Genomic DNA, 17,563 nt, shown 5'->3' with positions numbered 1-17,563 from the left:
ATGCTGTCAAAGTCCCATTTTTTTGTACATAAAGCGCATTTACAAGCAGCAGGAATTGAATCAAAGTGCTGTGCAGTTAAGAAAAAGAAAAAAACACAAATAAAATTAATAAAATATTAGAGTGTTTTCAGTTTATAATTTATCAAACAGTAACTTTGTGCAACAACTCCAGCTAATCTACAATACGTCCTTCATAATATATTTTTTAATCGATAAAGTTACTAATGTCAGTCATTCCATCAGTGATTTATCAGTAACTCCTCTAGCTTGTAATTAGCCTGTTAAAATCTGCTTTAAATGGTGACAGCTTGTTGCCCCGTGTCGTTTGCCCTGCAGGCCGCTGCAGATCCATCAAACGCCACTCATCCGCTCTGCTGCCACATAAAGCAGCACTTAGCTTTGTTTCCAGCACACCTAAAGGGAAGCACTTACAGCCCATTATTAACCCATAACAGGCCCTGAGAGGGGGCAGGGTCCTGGCCGGCGTCTGTCCACTCCCTGATCGCTGGATTTCCACGTATACGGCAAATGTGATGCACCGAATAGAGAACGTTCACAGGCGTTCCCGATGTGTGTAACTATTTACTCAGAGAAGGTTTGCAACACCGTGGAGGGAGATGGGAGTCTGCCTGTGTGGACACGAGCGCACCAGACAAGTGTGTGCATGTGTGCGATTATACATGTTTCAATGCAACAGTTTCATTCCTGATTACCTGGATGGCTGCTTCAGACGCTCTCTGAGTTCACATCATAGGTTGGAAGTTCTCAGGAACAAGGGAATGTTTTCCACACACTCGCACACACTGACAACACACACACTTGTGATGTGGCATTAATGAGGCTATTGTCCTTTGTCTAGTCCTCTTGAACAACGACTGACTCTCCTCTCTGTCCATGGATTCTCTGTTGTCAAAATGTTGGATTGCTTGTAAATAGCAGCGCTGACATGTGAGGAATAAATGCATTTACTCACATTTTGCTAAGAGAATATATTTTTCTATCAACTCTGATTAATCAGTGAACCATTAGACATTATTGTGTCAGTAACTGCATGGATTGTGTCACATAAATACTGTATAAAATCATCCACTCTACCGTTCAAGAGTTAGGAGTCATGTAGAAATGTCCTTATTTATGAAAGACAAGCAGTTTTTTTCCGATGAAGATAACAATAAATAGGGCTGGCCCGAATAGTGGTTTCTTGGGGGGGAGGGGAGTATATTCAGATAACAAAATTAATATCCGGATACCGCCGTAGCGAACAAATTTTTGGATATTCGGGATGTTGGGGTCCAACCCTAAAATAAATACAGTTTAGAAAAGCACAATACTGCATTGTTCAGTTCCATTTTTTTGTTGTATTGTTGCTTGCGTTTGTCTTTTTTGTCTCACTTACGTCGTTTAATAATTTTTTTGTCGCTTTGTAACTTTTGTCTCATTTTTTCTCTTTTTCAGTTTGGCTTCGTGTTGTTTGTCTCATTTCTTTTCATTTTTTGTCTCGTTTTTGTCATTTCATGCCTTTTTGTCTCGCTTGTATAGTTTTGTAAAAAAAATTTGTCGCATTGTAACTTTTTGTGTAACTTTTTTTAGTTTTTTGTGTCATCTATCTCATTTTTTGTCATTTTGTGTCTTGCTGTTGTCATTTTTTGTCTCGTTTTTGTCATTTCATGCCTTTTTGTCTCGCTTGTATAGTTTTGTAAAAAAAATTTGTCACATTGTAACTTTTTTGTGTAACTTTTTTTAGTTTTTTGTGCCATCTATCTCATTTTTTTGTCATTTTGTGTCTCGTTTTTGTCATTTCATGCCTTTTTGTCTCACTTGTATAATTTTGTAAAAAATTTTTGTCGCATTGTAACTTTTTGTGTAACTTTTTTAGTTTTTTGTGTCATCTATCTCATTTGTCATTTTGTGTCTTGCTGTTGTCATTTTGTGTCTCGTTTTTGTCATTTCATGCCTTTTTGTCTCGCTTGTATAGTTTGTAAAAAATTTTTGTCGCATTGTAACTTTTTGTGTAACTTTTTTTAGTTTTTTTGTGTCATCTATCTCATTTTTTGTCATTTTGTGTCTTGCTGTTGTCATTTTTTGTCTCGTTTTTGTCATTTCGTGTCTTTTTTGTCTCACTTGTTTCGTTTGTCTAATTATTTGTCTCGTAACTTTTTTGTCTAATTTTTTTTTCTTTTTTATTTGTTTTTGTGTCAATTGTCACATTTTTTTTGTCATTTTGTATCTCGTTTTTGTCATTTCATGTCTTTTTTTGTCTCGCCTGTGTCATTTGTCTAATTTTTTGTCACTTTGTAGCTTTTTTGTCTCTTTTTTATGTTTGGTTTTGTGTCATTTATCTCATTTTTTTGTCATTTTGTGCCTCATTTTTGGCATTTTCTGTCTTGTTTTTGTCATTTTTTGTCTCGTTTTTGTTTTTTGTTTGACTTTACTCATTTTGATCGTAAAGTAAAATAGTACATGTGAACATCTTCAGAATGTACTTTTTTGCAGTAAAACAAAGGACAGTTTTGGAGTTGTGGTTATTTAAAGGGCATGCTGTGATTTTACTGATCCGATCCCACTTGAGATCAAACTGGGCTGAACTAAAAAACCCTTGTGCACGTGAATAAAAATGTGAGGTTTCATGGTAATTGTCTGGGTAACCCTCAACTTTTGTGTATCATTTAGAAGCGAAATAGATCCACATGCTGTGATGTAGTAGTGGACAGAATAGACAGTTTACACTCGTTATTTGGTGAAGGAGAAAGATTTCTAGTATTATTTGCTTTTCCATGTCAAAGCTGGCAGGAAGAAGCTGCTAGTCGCTACTGTAGCGTCACAAGTTGAGGCAGTTTAACTCGAGCGCAGCAGCGTGGGTAAATAATTGGTCTGGGGAGGTCTTCGTCTCTCTCAGATTTGCCCTGAGTGCAGCTTTTGTGCTTCACAGTGAAGAAGGCGGTCTGTCTCTGATCTTTAGTCTGTTTTGTTTCTGCCTGGAAATTTTCTGCCTTCGTATAGAGACTCAGGCTTTCAAAGAAATGCTGCTGTAACTCCTGAGTCACCGCAGCATGGTGGTCCACAACAAAGGTTCTGATGAAGCGCTGAGCAGGATAAAAGGTCAGCAGATCAACTGTTGATAAAAGAGGAAGATTTTTAGGCATATTTGTAGTTTGTTCATGGTGTGGATTGCACAGCGTGGGGAAGCGTGCGCTCTCATGTGGATGTATGTCACATGTCGGTCACATGGTGTGGACCAACTATGAAATCTGTTTAATTTAACAGCAGCTTTGTGAGATTATAGCAATGACACACACTACATTTGTTGAATTTTAATGAGAGAGCCTAAACTAGACTGGAAAACTGAAATACTGAGCATGTTTTAACCACAGGAAGTGATGACAGCGTCTCTGAAGCCTGGAGGAAAAGTGTTACATCATTGCCGCTGACTTACTCATCATGAGCAGATGATAGAATGCTGCTGTGTTCATTTTCTGTACATTTTGGTTAATTGTTTGGGCTAAGCATTGGAAAATGTCGATTTCTTGTTATCTGCCATCACTGCAAACCCACTTTTATTCATTTTGCAAAGACACCATGTTAAGGACATTTAGTGAAAGAAGAAATGTCAGTTTTATGTTATTTTCCTCTAAGTTCAGTATGTTCATAACACTCTTCAGTTTTTGGGGTTTAATGCCATTATAATGCCAGTCCAGTTATTTAAATACAGTTTAAAGTGAGGACACGGTGGTTTTTCCTTGAGAAACGAAAAAAACGCTTTATTGTAATGTTTTCTGAGGAAAAAAAATGCGGTAAATTCATTTCACAACGCATCATTCAACAGAGGCACTGATGAATTAACATATACACACGTGGACAAAATTGTTGGTACCCCTCAGTTAAAGAAGGAAAAACCCACAATTCTCACTGAAATCACTTGAAACTCAAAAAAGTAACAATAAATAAAAATTTATTGAAAATTAAATAATCAAAAACAGCCATTACTTTTGAATTGTTGATTAACATAATTATTTAAAAAAACAAACTAATGAAACAGGCCTGGACAAAAATGATGGTACCTCTATAAAAGATTGAAAACTATTTGACCAGAGTGACATGATTAACTCAGGTGTGTCATTTAATTGACATCACAGGTGTTTCCAAACTCATAATCAGTCAGTCTGCCTATTTAAAGGGAGACAAGTAGTCACCCTGCTGTTTGGTGAAAAGGTGTGTACCACACTGAACATGGACAACAGAAAGCGAAGGAGAGAATTGTCCCAGGACATCCGAAAAAAAATTATAGACAAACATCTTAAAGGTAAAGGCTATAAGAGCATCTCTAAACAGCTTGAAGTTCCTGTGACAACAGTGGCTCATATTATTCAGAAGTTCAAGACCCACGGGACAGTAGCCAACCTCCCTGGACGTGGCCGCAAGAGGAAAATTGATGACAAATTGAAGAGACGGATCGTTGGAATTGTATCCAAAGAGCCCAGAGCAACCTCCAAAGAAATTAAAGGTGAACTCCAAGGCCAAGGTACATCAGTATCAGATCGCACCATTCGTCGTTGTTTGAGCCAAAGTGGACTTCATGGGAGACGACCAAGGAGGACACCACTGCTGAAAAAAACTCATAAAAAAGCCAGACTGGAATTTGCAAAAATGCATGTTGACAAGCCACAAAGCTTCTGGGAGAATGTCCTTTGGACAGATGAGACCAAACTGGAGCTTTTTGGTAAGGCACATCAACTCTATGTTCATAGACTCAAAAACCAAGCATACGAAGAAAAGAACACTGTCCCTACGGTGAAACATGGAGGAGGCTCAGTAATGTTTTGGGGCTGCTTTGCTGCATCTGGCACAGGGTGTCTTGAAAGTGTGCAAGGTACGATGAAATCTGAAGACTATCAAGGCATTCTGGAGAGAAATGTGCTGCCTCGTGTCAGAAAGCTTGGTCTCAGTCGCAGGTCATGGGTCTTCCAACAGGACAACGATCCAAAACACACAGCCAAAAACACCCAAGAATGGCTGAGAGAAAAGCGTTGGACTATTCTAAAGTGGCCTTCTATGAGCCCAGATCTGAATCCCATTGAACATATGTGGAAGGAGCTGAAACATGCCATTTGGAGAAGACACCCATCAAACCTGAGACAACTGGAGCTGTTTGCTCATGAGGAGTGGGCCAAAATACCTGTTGACAGCTGCAGAACGCTCATTGACAAATACAGAAATCGTTTAATTGCAGTGATTGCCTCAAAAGGTTGTGCAACAAAATATTAAGTTATGGGTACCATCATTTTTGTCCAGCCCTATTTCATTAGTTTGTTTTTTTAAATAATTATGTTAATCAACAATTCAAAAGTGATGGCTGATTTTGATTATTTAGTTTTCAATAAATTTTATTTATTGTTACTTTTGTGAGTTTCAAGTGATTTCAGTGAGAATTGTGGGTTTTTCCTTCTTTAACTGAGGGGTACCAACAATTTTGTCCACGTGTGTATAATCTGAATAAAGACGTACAACAAATAATTCTCAAATTGACTCTTATAACCTTAATTAAGGAGAACTAAATGGGATGTATACTTGATGAATGGAGATGACGACTAGGCCGTCCACTATACCTTACTTTTATGAGCAAACTGCACAAATAACTGAAATATTTAGTGTGTTTAACCACAGGAAGTCATATGGTGTCTCAGAAACTTGAAGCAAAAATCTTGCATTATTGCTGCTGACTTAATCATCAAATGATAGAATGTCTGTTATTCTCTGTTCTCAAGTTGAAACTATAATAGAAAAGAAATAATATCTGAGCGGTGTGTGATTTTTCTTTTATTATCCCCCGCCTCCACAAAGTGGAAAAGGGGGATATAGGTTTGGCGTCCGTCCGTCCGTCCGAGATGAAGAGGACAGCTTTTCTCGGAAACTATTACAGCTAGGATTACGAAATTTAGTGTGTAGCTTCACAGCATGGACACCTTGATCAAGTTCGAAAATGAGACCTGTGTGATAATATTTAACAGAGTTATGGTCCTTGATCACTATCTTGAATATAGACTCATAGACATCACATGTGGCGGGGGATATTGATGACCATGTCGTCTTGTTGGTCCAATTTTGACAGTCAGGCTTTGTGACGGTGTTTGCTGAATTATTCTATTACATATTACTTAGTTCTTGGTTTGTTATTATTATTATTATGTTAGTTTTCTATACATTTTGTTTGGTTGTTTGGTCGATAAAACGTTAAGTAGTAAAAAAAAAAAAAAAAAAAAGGCAATTTCTTGTTGTCTGTCGTCACTCCAAAACCCAATTTTATTCATTTTCCAAAGACGGAAAACAAAGAAAAGCAGAAAATCTTGGTATATTTAAGAACTTGTGACCAAATGGTTGTCATTTTAGCTTAAAAATTGTCACACTTAATCACACTAGTTTAGGTTTCTTTTGATTGTTGAATCGCTGTAATTCTGCTTTCTGTTCTCTACATGAGTCACGGATATGTACGCTGAAAGAGCAAAACCCCCAAAGTTCAGAGTTAAAGGGAGTTGTGAACTTGTTGAACTTGTTTTGTGGCTCTTATTCAGGTTGTTTTCTCCTGACTAGATCCTTTCTTGTGTTGAATCTCCTCTCAGATGGATAAAAGCTAAATGACAGAACAGACTGCAACACCAGCTGACATACAGTGATAAATCTTTAAGAAATCACTGGCTGTAACTCACTGCGTCTTCAAATTTCTCCTCAAATCAGCCTCGGTGATATCACAAAGTTTAGAATCAGAAATCAGAAAAAGCTTCATTGCCAAGTGAGCTCGCGCACGCGAGGGATGAACTGAAACTTCCAGTATTTCTGTGAAGATTCTCAGTCGTCCAGGTCATGGCGGTCATAGGAGCTTCAGTAAAAATCAACTTGACTTCTCTTGAAACTAGGGCTGGGTGATAAATCGAATTAATTCGATTAATTCGCCTTTTTAAAACCTGACTATTTGAAAATTTGCCAAATCGTAAAATCGAGCCGAGCTTAAATATATAACAATACAGATTCTTCTTCTGCCTTTCATGACTTGTGCACTGGCGTTTGCTTCCGCCTCTCATCTCCTTCCACCAAAACACTCACACCCCCATCATGGCGGACAGAACAGCAGACGAAGAGTTGGTCGCGAGAAAAGGGCCTCATGTTACATCGATTCTATGGAAGTGGTTCGGCTTTGACAAGACTGACACAGAGCAAACTACAGTCATGTGCAAGGTTTGCAAAAGTACTGTGAAAACGAAGAGTAGCAGCACAACTAACCTCTTTCAGCACCTCCGGCAGAGGCTTCCTAAAGAATGGGAAGAGTGCTGGCAGCTACGGGAGTGCAGCATGGCTAGCACTAGCCATAGCAAACAGACCGCAAAGAAACAACAAAAGTCGATTAAAATCGTCCAAGATGATTAAAAAAAATCGAGATTTTATTTTTTGGCCATATCGCCCAGCCCTACTCGAAACTTACAGTCCTTAAAAAAAGTTAGACAACAAGGTAGCAACAGGAGTCAGTACTAAATACAAAATCTAAAGACCTAATAACTATAGCAATCCACAAAGTCTAGATATGCTAAGAAAAGAGTGCTACATAAAGACAAAAAGTTAGCTTCAGCCGTGTTGCACATTACAGATCATTTCAAAACCAAATCTGAAAAACGTTCCCGGCGGGTTCTTTTCTACAGTAGCTAACACCAGGATCTGCTCTGTCCTGTCGTACCGCCTCATGTAATGTCTTGTATTAGTGGCTCTCATCTGCAGCATTGTCTCACGTTGTTGTCGGTTCTTCCTGCAGCCGTTTATCTGCGTACCACCATCACTATGTGCTCTGCAGAGTTATTTCTGGATGTCATGCTGCTATGTTTTGTTCTCCAGCAGCTAAAAATACGACCTTACCTCTCCGGCCTCCAGCTCCAGATACAATCAGCATTGTGTTTGATTTGGGCGTGCTTCAGTTGTTATTGTGCCGTTTAGCGGTTTGGCACAAGGCTGGTGAAGTTCTACCTTTAAAGAACCTCGGAGGCACAAACAGCTGCCGGGGGAACACGGTCACCGCTGACGTGTTCGTATGTAACGAGGATATGTGCATGTGACGTGTGCCGTGGGACTGAGAGGGGTCACCTCTGTCGCAGCTGTCTTGGGGGTGCAGACTCTGGACACAAAGCCGTGGTTTCTTCAGAGCGAACATGTGCTTCAGCTTCAACACGCTGTGAGGCACCCGGACGGGCACACGACAAACCCCTCACAGGCCAACTGCTCCCTCAATCAAACGCTCCGGCACATGGGCTTCGAGCTCGGACAGCGAGAGCAGCGTCTCTCCTGCTGGCCGGGGCTTCAGAAACGATTTATGGAAGTTAATGAAACTGGATGGTGATGTGAAAACTGTTTGATGTAATTAGCTGGAGCTCTGGAACGCCTGATCCAGCGAATTTTGCTGGATTTTGGTTGATTCTTTTGTGAAGGGTTAAAATGGTCAAATTTTATAATAATAATAATACACCGAACACCAAATTTCTGACTTTTTTTTGCCATTATCACGCTTCTGTTTGCTACGGTGGCGTTTCTTTTGTGTCTTCCTTGTTTGACGAGAACGGAGAAACTGACAGCTTTGACATGTGTGTGTCGTAATGCCACTATTTCATTAAAAACATTCCTGAAATGAGCCATGCCATACGTAGCTGTGTAAGAGGAGCAGCTCTGACAGTTGGCTCGGCCCGGCAGTTGCAGCAGTCGTGCACATTTACACACACACACACACACACACACACACACACACACACACACACACACACACAGAGAAGAAAAGTGTGGGTTAACAGGACCTCCACCCCTCCTTTTAGCAGAACAACGCCGGCCATCTGCTCCGGCCCTCACACACTCCCACACACATCACATTCAGCCCAACGTTCCTCCATGCCGTGCACTCTTCTCCTGCCCCTCCATAACCTCTGCACATAACCCCCCCCCTCCCCCTCCATAACCTCTGCACATAACCCCCCCCCCCCGGCCCACCAACCAACCACACGTCTCTTTCTTTGCTCCCTCCTTCCCTCCTCTTACAGCGCTTTAAACCTCAGAGAACATCAGTCATGGACGTCGGCCCTCTCCACGCGGACCTCGGAAACCTTGACTCCCTTCGGCCACATCAAAGCCAGCAGGGAGAGGCGGAGGGCTGCTAGTCGCTGCTGTAGCGTCAGGAGTTTTGGGCAGTTTAGCTCAAGGACGGCAGCGTGGGTAAATAATTGGTCTGGGGAGGTCTTTGTGCCGCCGCTCAGATTTGCCCCGAGTGCAGCTTTTGTGCTCCACAGCGAAGAAGATGGTTTAGAGACGTGGCCTCTGCTCCTTCTTTTTTTTGTGCTTGGAGAATGTAGTTTTCAGTCTTTATAGACACGATTCGACTTTTAAAACTGCTCGGAGTGAAGAAAACCGAAGTGGATTGTGGGATTGTTTACTGACCGGAACAGAAGATGTACTGGGAGCTGTGGCTGAGCCAAGTCACGGCCAGCGCCGCGCTGCAGTGCATGCTGGTCCAGAACAAAGGTGTGCCAGTCTCATTTATAGATGTTGTGTGGACAGAAAACAGCTAGTTTGTTTGGTGGAGGAGGAGGAGGATTTTCAGCTGTGTTTAGAGTTATTTCATTGTGTGGATGACGCAGCGTGGGAAAACCTCTGCTCCCATGTGATAAAGTGTCATGTGTCTGACACGTGGTGTTGTCTAATGACGGAAAAGGTTTAATTTCTGTTTTTAAATTTAACTGGAAAAGGCGAAGCGAGTTTCTGTTCTAATCACAGGAAGTCTCGACAGAATCGGTAAATTACTCCTCATGGTCTGATGATATAATCTCTGTCATCACAGTTGTTTTTTGGTTTTTTTTTTGGCCTTTTTGCTGCTTTATTTGGCAGTCATAGTGAGAGGAAGACAGGAAAGTGGGGAAAAGAATGGGCAGCAAAGGGCCATGGGCGGGAATGGAACCCATGACCGCTGCATGTGGACTAAAGCTCGGTTCATGGGTCTCCTGAGCGACCCGTTGAGCTACCTGTGCGCCTTGTCATCTCAGTTTTATCAGCTTTGTGCTCTCACTTCTCAAATTTAAATCAAAATGTAAAAGAAATGTGAACTTCTGGGCTGTGATGTGTTTATTTTCCTGACTTATTTCCTGTTGCAGGCCCAATTTTCACGTTCAGGTGATTTGTGAAAGCGTGTGTGCTCCAAAAAGTGACAGAACACGGAGTATCTTGTCTCATAAAAACTAAAATTCAGTCTTTTTTCTGATTTCAGATGCGGCTTTATAGTTGTGAAATCACGAAGAATGTGTCTCTTATTTCTGACAACTGTGCCTGCACTCGTGTTCTCAATTATTTCGGCATTTTTCGTTGATTTTTTTAGCATGAAATAAGTCTTCGCCACCTTGCTGACAGCAGCTGTTGCCTGTATTGCATGTGAGCTGCAGTATTTACTCAAGACCTCTGCTGAGCACGCTGAGGATTCTTAGCCAACATTACCAAAAGCCTGACCTCGCTGGCAGCAGCAGTGAAATGTCGAGAAGCGTTGTTTTAAATGTTTCGCTACCAGCTCCGTAACGCTTGGAGCTGATCTGTTGAACGTTCGTCTGAACGTGTAGCTGGTAGCGATGGCAGATGTTGACAACCAGAAGAAAACCATCTCTGTTTTTGGTCTCGCCATCCGTTTGGGCTCTGTGTTGCTTTCTCCATAAACATCCCTCAGTAATGCAATGCTTTCCGTCTCTAAATGCACAAACAGCAGCTTCCAGAGCAGCACATCTGGTTTAACAGATCTGAATACGTTTAAGACGTTCGGTTTGGATTTGAATTTAACACACGTCAAAGTAAATGTGAACGCCAAATCTGGCACTTTTTGTTTGGATAGTAGGTAGATGAGAGCTTGTTTCTGTGTTAACCCTCGTGTCGTCCTACGTGTCAAAATTGACCCGTTTTAAAGTTTGGAAATGTGGGAAAAAATATATTTTCACAGTGAAACTTCTGATGTCCACTTTTTCAACATTTTTGGGAAATCTTTGAACATTTTTTGTTGGAAAAATAGAAATGTTAAAAATTTTTCTTTAAGAACATTCACAAAAAAGTCAACCAAAATCCAGCGAAATTCGCTGGATTTTGGTTGATTTTTTTGTGAATGTTCTTAAAGAAAATTATAAGTTTCACTGATATATTTGTAGTCACTTTAGATATTTTTAGGATTTTTTGGAAGATTTTTACTAACTTTTGGAAAATATTTCCAAGAATTTTCTTGCCAAGTTTGGGGATTTTTTTTTTTCATGAAACTTTTAAGGGAAACTCCAAGGAATTATTGGAGTTTTCTTCCTGAAGGTTTTGCAAATTTTCAGAAATTTGTGGATTTATTTATTTTTTGCTGAATTTTTGGATTTTTTTCAAAATAGAAAACAATATTTTTTGGTGCCCGTAAATGAGGACAACAGGAGGGTTAAATACGTTGTGTAGGTGTAAAGTTATTCAACAAAACATTAAATTAGTGTCATATTTGAGGAGAAACGGGCGTATAATAGCGTTTGTGTTGCCTTCGTTTCACTGCGGTCCTCTCCCCTCCTTCAGCAGCTGTCCAGACTTGCAGCCACTTTGGCAGCAGCTGTCGAGTGTAGTTGGCGTTCGCTACGCGTGTTCTAATGCATCACTGTGAGGGTGTGTGTGTGTGTGTCATGTAGCGTCCTGTGTAAATATTTCCCATCCCGGTAGCTCCTGTAGCTCCGCCCTCTTTCCTTTCATATATACACACCCAGAGAAGGCCTCCCTCCTCAGATCTTACCTGGCTCAGACGAGACGCAGCAGGCCCTTGTGTTTGTGATAACAGCAGCTTTTCAGAGATTGGATTTGACTAAAGTGATGCCTTTGAGGTGCCTGCAGGCAAGCAGCAGTTTTGAGGATGAGTGGGCGGCTCTGAGCGGCCGGGAGCTACGAACCGGGTTCAGGCAGGAGGCTCGGTCTGGACGGACAGGTAGACAAACTGCAGCATGGAGGCTGGAGATAATGAAGACATCTCAGCATTTATAGCTCAGCAGACCTGCCAGCAGGATGTGATTGTCTGTAGATTGTATTGGAATAGGAACTCTGGCTGTGGTCAGTTCTACTTATGGGACTTTTTAGTCAACAGAACCAGCTTTTGAACGTTTTACAGCTGCAGGATGCATTTCCAGAACCATCTGTGACTGATTCTTTGGCTCACCTGTGCAAAATATGCTGATATCTTGTTTGCTAATCTCAGAATTTAATCTTCTCTTTTGCTTTTCCGCCAGAAGCTCTGACAGAGGCGGTGCGCTGGAGCTCCAAGGAGAACCTACTGGGGGCGGCCGAGAGCGACCCGAACCTCTTCGTTGCACTTTATGACTTCGTGGCGAGCGGAGACAACACACTCAGCATCACCAAAGGTAAACAAAAAAAAAAGGCACCACTAGCACCGTCACCATGGCAACGAGTCTCTTTATTTACCTCTGATTTGAGATATTAGTAATGCGCATGAACAGGACTTGAAAGACTCGTCCTGCGGCGCGTTCTTTCTGTGCATCATCACTCAGTTTGTGTTGCCCGGCGACGCCACGTTGCTCCTCCTAAGAATTTTTCCATCGATCTCTCTCGGCCACACCTTCCTCAACGGCACATTTGTTGCAACGGCTCAGAGAGATTTCCTTACAGGAGGAGTCATCAGCACCACCTAGACAGGATGTTCCAGAGGGAAAGTTATCTAAGAGGAATGTTGTGTGCCAACAGAGATGACCTCAGTGGGTATCGAACCCTCGGCCGCCCACACAATGCTTCATTACCTTTATACCACCTGTGAGGGATTGTTTTTCTACTTTATTTTGAGATTACAGCTTGTAGGAAGAGAGCAGACAATAACTAAATTACCAATAATGCTTTATCTTAATTGCCGTTTTCAGATTTGTTAACCTCTCTGCAGTTTTTGCTCTCTGCAGCAGTTAACCAGTCAACCACCTCTCCGCTGAGTAATGAGCCTGAAATATCCTCGCGATATTATTCAGAGATGGCGGGCCTCGTGTCCCCATCTGATCCAAAGCGTTAAACGTGGCAAACGTGTGTTAATTATCCGTCCTTTTAAGACTTCCATGGCAGCTGCCGGGGATGGAAATGATGTTTAGACCCTGACTCATGGAGTGAATCTGAGATTTTCTGCCCACATGCGAGCACATGTGCCCTCCCAGGCCCCGCTGCACTTTTCCTATCGGCGCTGGAAACGGCCTCTAGTGCTGCGTTAACATGAAATCGGTTCAACTGTAATAATAACAGGTGGGTAAGCAGCGGGCAGAGGCTGATTGCTGAGGGGGGACTTAGCAGGCCCGTGTCTGGGGCTAATCATTGTCTCTCCTTCATGCCAGGCCAAACTGGGCTAGACCAGACCGGAGCCCTGCTTTGAGCACATGTGGCTCCCAGTGCGAGGCATCGAGGCAGTCAGTGTTTCCACTCCCACAAAACTGAAGGGCCACAGAAGGCAGACTGAGAGGAGGCTGGTGGATTGGTGGGCTGGATGTGGATAACCAGCTCTGTTTGTTGTAGTTCTCTGCATTGCTACTAGAGCGGTGTTTAGTTTATGGAGCCAAAGCTGCAGCTCTGGTTCGTAGCAGCGTGTTAGAAGGCCTCAGTCGTCTCGCTAACCAGACCTACCGGAGCTGTTCTGGTTTGCTGTGTGGCGCTGCTTAATGTTAACAGTCTGTTGCACAATCCTAGGAGCTGCTGTTTGACACACTTTGAGGTATTATGCAAGTCATGATAGCCTCAGGCCAAGCTAGAAATCAACTGAAGGCTTGTGTGAAGTATCACAGATCTGTTAATGTTTTGAATTTGAAAGGACAGTTTGTCAGTGGAGCAGGAACACCAGCACAGAAGGAAAAAATCCCAAATACCCCAAAGCAAAACAAGTTGGGTTTGACTTAACTTTCGCTGCAGAAGATAAAAGATAAACTAGTTCTGCAGTGATGACTATCCAGACTTTTATTTTGGCATCTGATTAGCATTTAAGACATGATTCTATTTCTCCAACTGGACTTCCTGGATCAAATTTGCCACCGATCACCAACCGACGCAGCCCTTGGCTTTATTTTACGGCCCGGATGTTTTCGGGTGACGCTCTGCAGCATCATCTGAGCTGCTGAAAGACGGATGTCTGCTGAGTGAAACGCTGAGTGGGAGATAAAGCCGAGTGCTGACAGGAAGAAGATGGGTGGACTGATGCTGCCCTCCCCCTCTCAGCATCTGCTTTCTGCCAGACTGGCCACTACCTCCTTCCTCCTTCTTGCCGTTTTCTTTCCCTTCGATCCTCCGTCCAACTGGCGGCACCGATCGCTGCTTCCATCCAGTGTTTTGTTGCACTAATTTCCACCTCCCTCCTCCAGTCACATCTCAACTCCCTCCCGTCTCCTGCGTTGACGTCAGACCGAGACGGCGGCTCGAGTCTCTACATGCCTGCTTTTGCCGAGCCCTGTGTGACAGAGACGCTGTTCACCCAGCCTTATCATTGTTTCAGGGCTTTTTATGCAGTTTCACTGAAAGACGAGTTTTCATGACACATCTTTGTAGTGTGTGAGCTCTTGTTGAGTTATTACAGAGTTGTGGTGACCCATTGAAGGAGTTTTGTTCTGTCTTGTGTGTCTCTGAGGAAATTTAATGAATCAAAAATGTCTGTTTAAAGAAGGGTGAAGATCACATTACCAAACAGAAATCGATCATTGAAACACATTAGGTGTAGAGAACTCATGCCGATATTTTAGCAGAAATTAGTTTCATGCACTGTTAAAGCGTCTTGGATAATTTGCCTACTGGAGTACAAACACACTGCCCAAGTCGTCTCCACTGTGACCCGTTAACCGCCACGCAAGTCTTTGTCATGGTGGCCCTTTGCTCACTAAATCCCCATAAGACTGTCTGCTTTGTTACAGTGTTAAACTGCCTTACTGTTGTTTTGTCGTTGTTTATGTAGTTTCACTGAAAGTCAAGTTTTCATGGCATGTATTTCTAGTATGTGGCCTGTTATTTAGGCATTACAGAGTCGTGGTGACCCATGGAAGGAATTTTGTTCTGTGTTATGTCTGAGGAAATTTAATGAACCAAAGATGTCTGTTTAAAGAAGGGTGAGAGATAGACACCGACATTACCAAACACAGCCCGATCAGTCATTGAAACACATTAGGTGCACTGAACATCTTTTCGTTTCCTGATATTTAAACATGGATTAGTGACATTCACCATCAAAGCATCCTGGATAGTTTGGCCTATTAACCTTCATGTACACCCCCTGTCAAAAGTTTTAGGACACTTTCTCATTAATTTGAATGAGAAAGCGTCCTAAAACTTTTGATAGGGGGTGTAAGTCTTTGTCATGGTGGTCAGTGCTCTCTGCATTATGACACTATTTAACACTAACAGTCTAACAGTAAGAGACTCAGTAGCAGTAACAGCTGATGAACACATTTTTGTGCCGTTTATTCAACTCCTGATGAGCTGTTTGGTCTCGGTGTGCGTCGCCGGCATCAAAGATGTCAGCAGGTGTCTTCCCAAGTCACCCCGCTAAGCATCCCCTCCTGTGTCCAGGTGAGAAGCTGCGTGTGCTGGGCTACAACCAGAATGGAGAGTGGAGCGAGGTTCGGTCCAAGAACGGCCAGGGCTGGGTTCCTTCCAACTACATCACGCCGGTCAACAGTCTGGAGAAGCACAGCTGGTACCACGGGCCCGTTTCCCGCAGCGCTGCAGAGTACCTGCTGTCGTCCCTCATCAACGGCAGCTTCCTGGTGCGGGAAAGCGAAAGCAGCCCCGGTCAGCTGTCCATATCCCTGCGCTACGAGGGCAGAGTGTACCACTACCGCATCAACACAGCCACCGATGGAAAGGTACAGTCCAGGACGGGGTTTTGGTTGTTGGACCGGCTCACTAAAGCTCTCTCCTGTGCCTGATCGCTTCGTAATCTTGCCTCCCTCAGGTGTATGTGACGTCCGAGAGCCGCTTCGCCACCCTGGCCGAGCTGGTCCACCACCATTCCACCGTAGCTGACGGCCTGGTCACCACACTGCACTACCCCGCACCCAAATGCAACAAGCCCACGGTGTACGGCGTGTCGCCCATCCACGACAAGTGGGAGATGGAGCGCACGGACATCACCATGAAGCACAAGCTGGGGGGAGGCCAGTACGGGGAGGTGTATGTGGGAGTGTGGAAGAAGTACAACCTGACGGTGGCGGTCAAAACGCTCAAGGTCAGAACATCCTCCTGCATGTACATGATCAGATATCACATTAAATTTATAGTAGAAAGCTGAACGGAGTGGCTGAATGACGGTACGTGGGTAAAAATAGTTACACATCACCACCTGCAGGCAGACATTGGTATTACACATGATCCTGCTTCATCTGCCAAACCTTCTGGTGAAACGTTTTGTTTTCTGCATTGACAGGAGGACACCATGGAAGTTGAAGAGTTCCTGAAAGAGGCAGCAGTAATGAAAGAGGTCAAACATCCAAACCTCGTTCAGCTCCTCGGTCAGTATTTATGAGAAGAAGCACTGACTGAACTTCTTTATTCTGCGTATAAAGTAGAAGTCACCATGCTTCCTCTTTCTGAAACCTAATTACACCCATTTACTGTAGTGTTTATTTCAAACCCTCAAGCAACCAGCTTTACCATAAACGACTTTTTTAAGGCTCTGTTTGTGTTTACAATACTGCTTCTTTTATTTATGGCAGACATTTTAAACAGTGTTCGTGAAATAACCGTAATTTTGAATCCTTTTTATGCTAAACTAAGTTAAAACTCATCTCAGCTGTTTTCTGCAGCAGCAACTCTTACGCCTGGATGTTTGTTAACCAGGATTCACTGCAAATATTGTGATTAAAAATCGAAAAAAACAATATACTCAAAGGCTATAATGTTTAAAAAGGATATTTCTAATGTCAGGAATGACTCAACCATACCAATGGGCAAATTTCTGAAAAAAAAATCGACTGAAACGTTCATAGTTGACAACATTCTTCCAATTCAGCACATCACAAACACACACAAACATACTGAAGGTTAGCGTTTGCTTCTCCTACAGGCGTGTGCACGTTGGAGCCTCCGTTCTACATCGTGACGGAGTACATGCCTCACGGCAACCTGCTGGACTACTTGAGGGAGTGTGACAAGGAGGAGGTGAACGCCGTGGTGCTGCTCTACATGGCCACTCAGATCTCCTCTGCCATGGAGTACCTGGAGAAGAAAAACTTCATACACAGGTGAGGGGATGCTCTCACGCTTCCTCAAATCAAATCAAGCTTTATTCTCATTTAGCTGTACGTACAACAGTAGTGCAGGCAAGATGAGAGAGCGTTTCTCCAGGATGCAATTTGAAGCATTTAAACAACTTCTACAGGAGAGAAAAACAATAAGTAGGAAAACAGAAAATAAGTTAAGAACACCCACCATCCTGCTCCACAACACGTCCCTAAGAGATGTGCGGGGCAGGAGGGTGTCATCCATAAAGAAAAAACATCTATCAGAAAGAATCAGAAAGTTGTCAACTTTCCAACGG

At 42.7% G+C, this 17,563-nt stretch overlaps 1 protein-coding gene across 1 annotated transcript in view; it reads left to right on the top strand.

Annotated features, from left to right (window-relative positions):
- Nucleotides 1–17,563, top strand: part of abl2 (c-abl oncogene 2, non-receptor tyrosine kinase) — a 45,520-nt gene that overhangs the window by 12,405 nt on the left and 15,552 nt on the right. The window contains 5 exon segments of the mRNA XM_051947197.1: nucleotides 12,288–12,419; nucleotides 15,595–15,890; nucleotides 15,980–16,252; nucleotides 16,451–16,535; nucleotides 17,090–17,267. Coding sequence (XP_051803157.1) covers nucleotides 12,288–12,419; nucleotides 15,595–15,890; nucleotides 15,980–16,252; nucleotides 16,451–16,535; nucleotides 17,090–17,267 — 964 coding nt within the window.

Source organism: Acanthochromis polyacanthus, chromosome 4 (assembly GCF_021347895.1).
Source record: "Acanthochromis polyacanthus isolate Apoly-LR-REF ecotype Palm Island chromosome 4, KAUST_Apoly_ChrSc, whole genome shotgun sequence".
NCBI lineage: Eukaryota > Metazoa > Chordata > Actinopteri > Pomacentridae > Acanthochromis > Acanthochromis polyacanthus.
The sequence above is the reverse complement of the archived record's forward strand: the minus strand, read 5'-3'. Positions and strand labels throughout refer to the sequence as shown.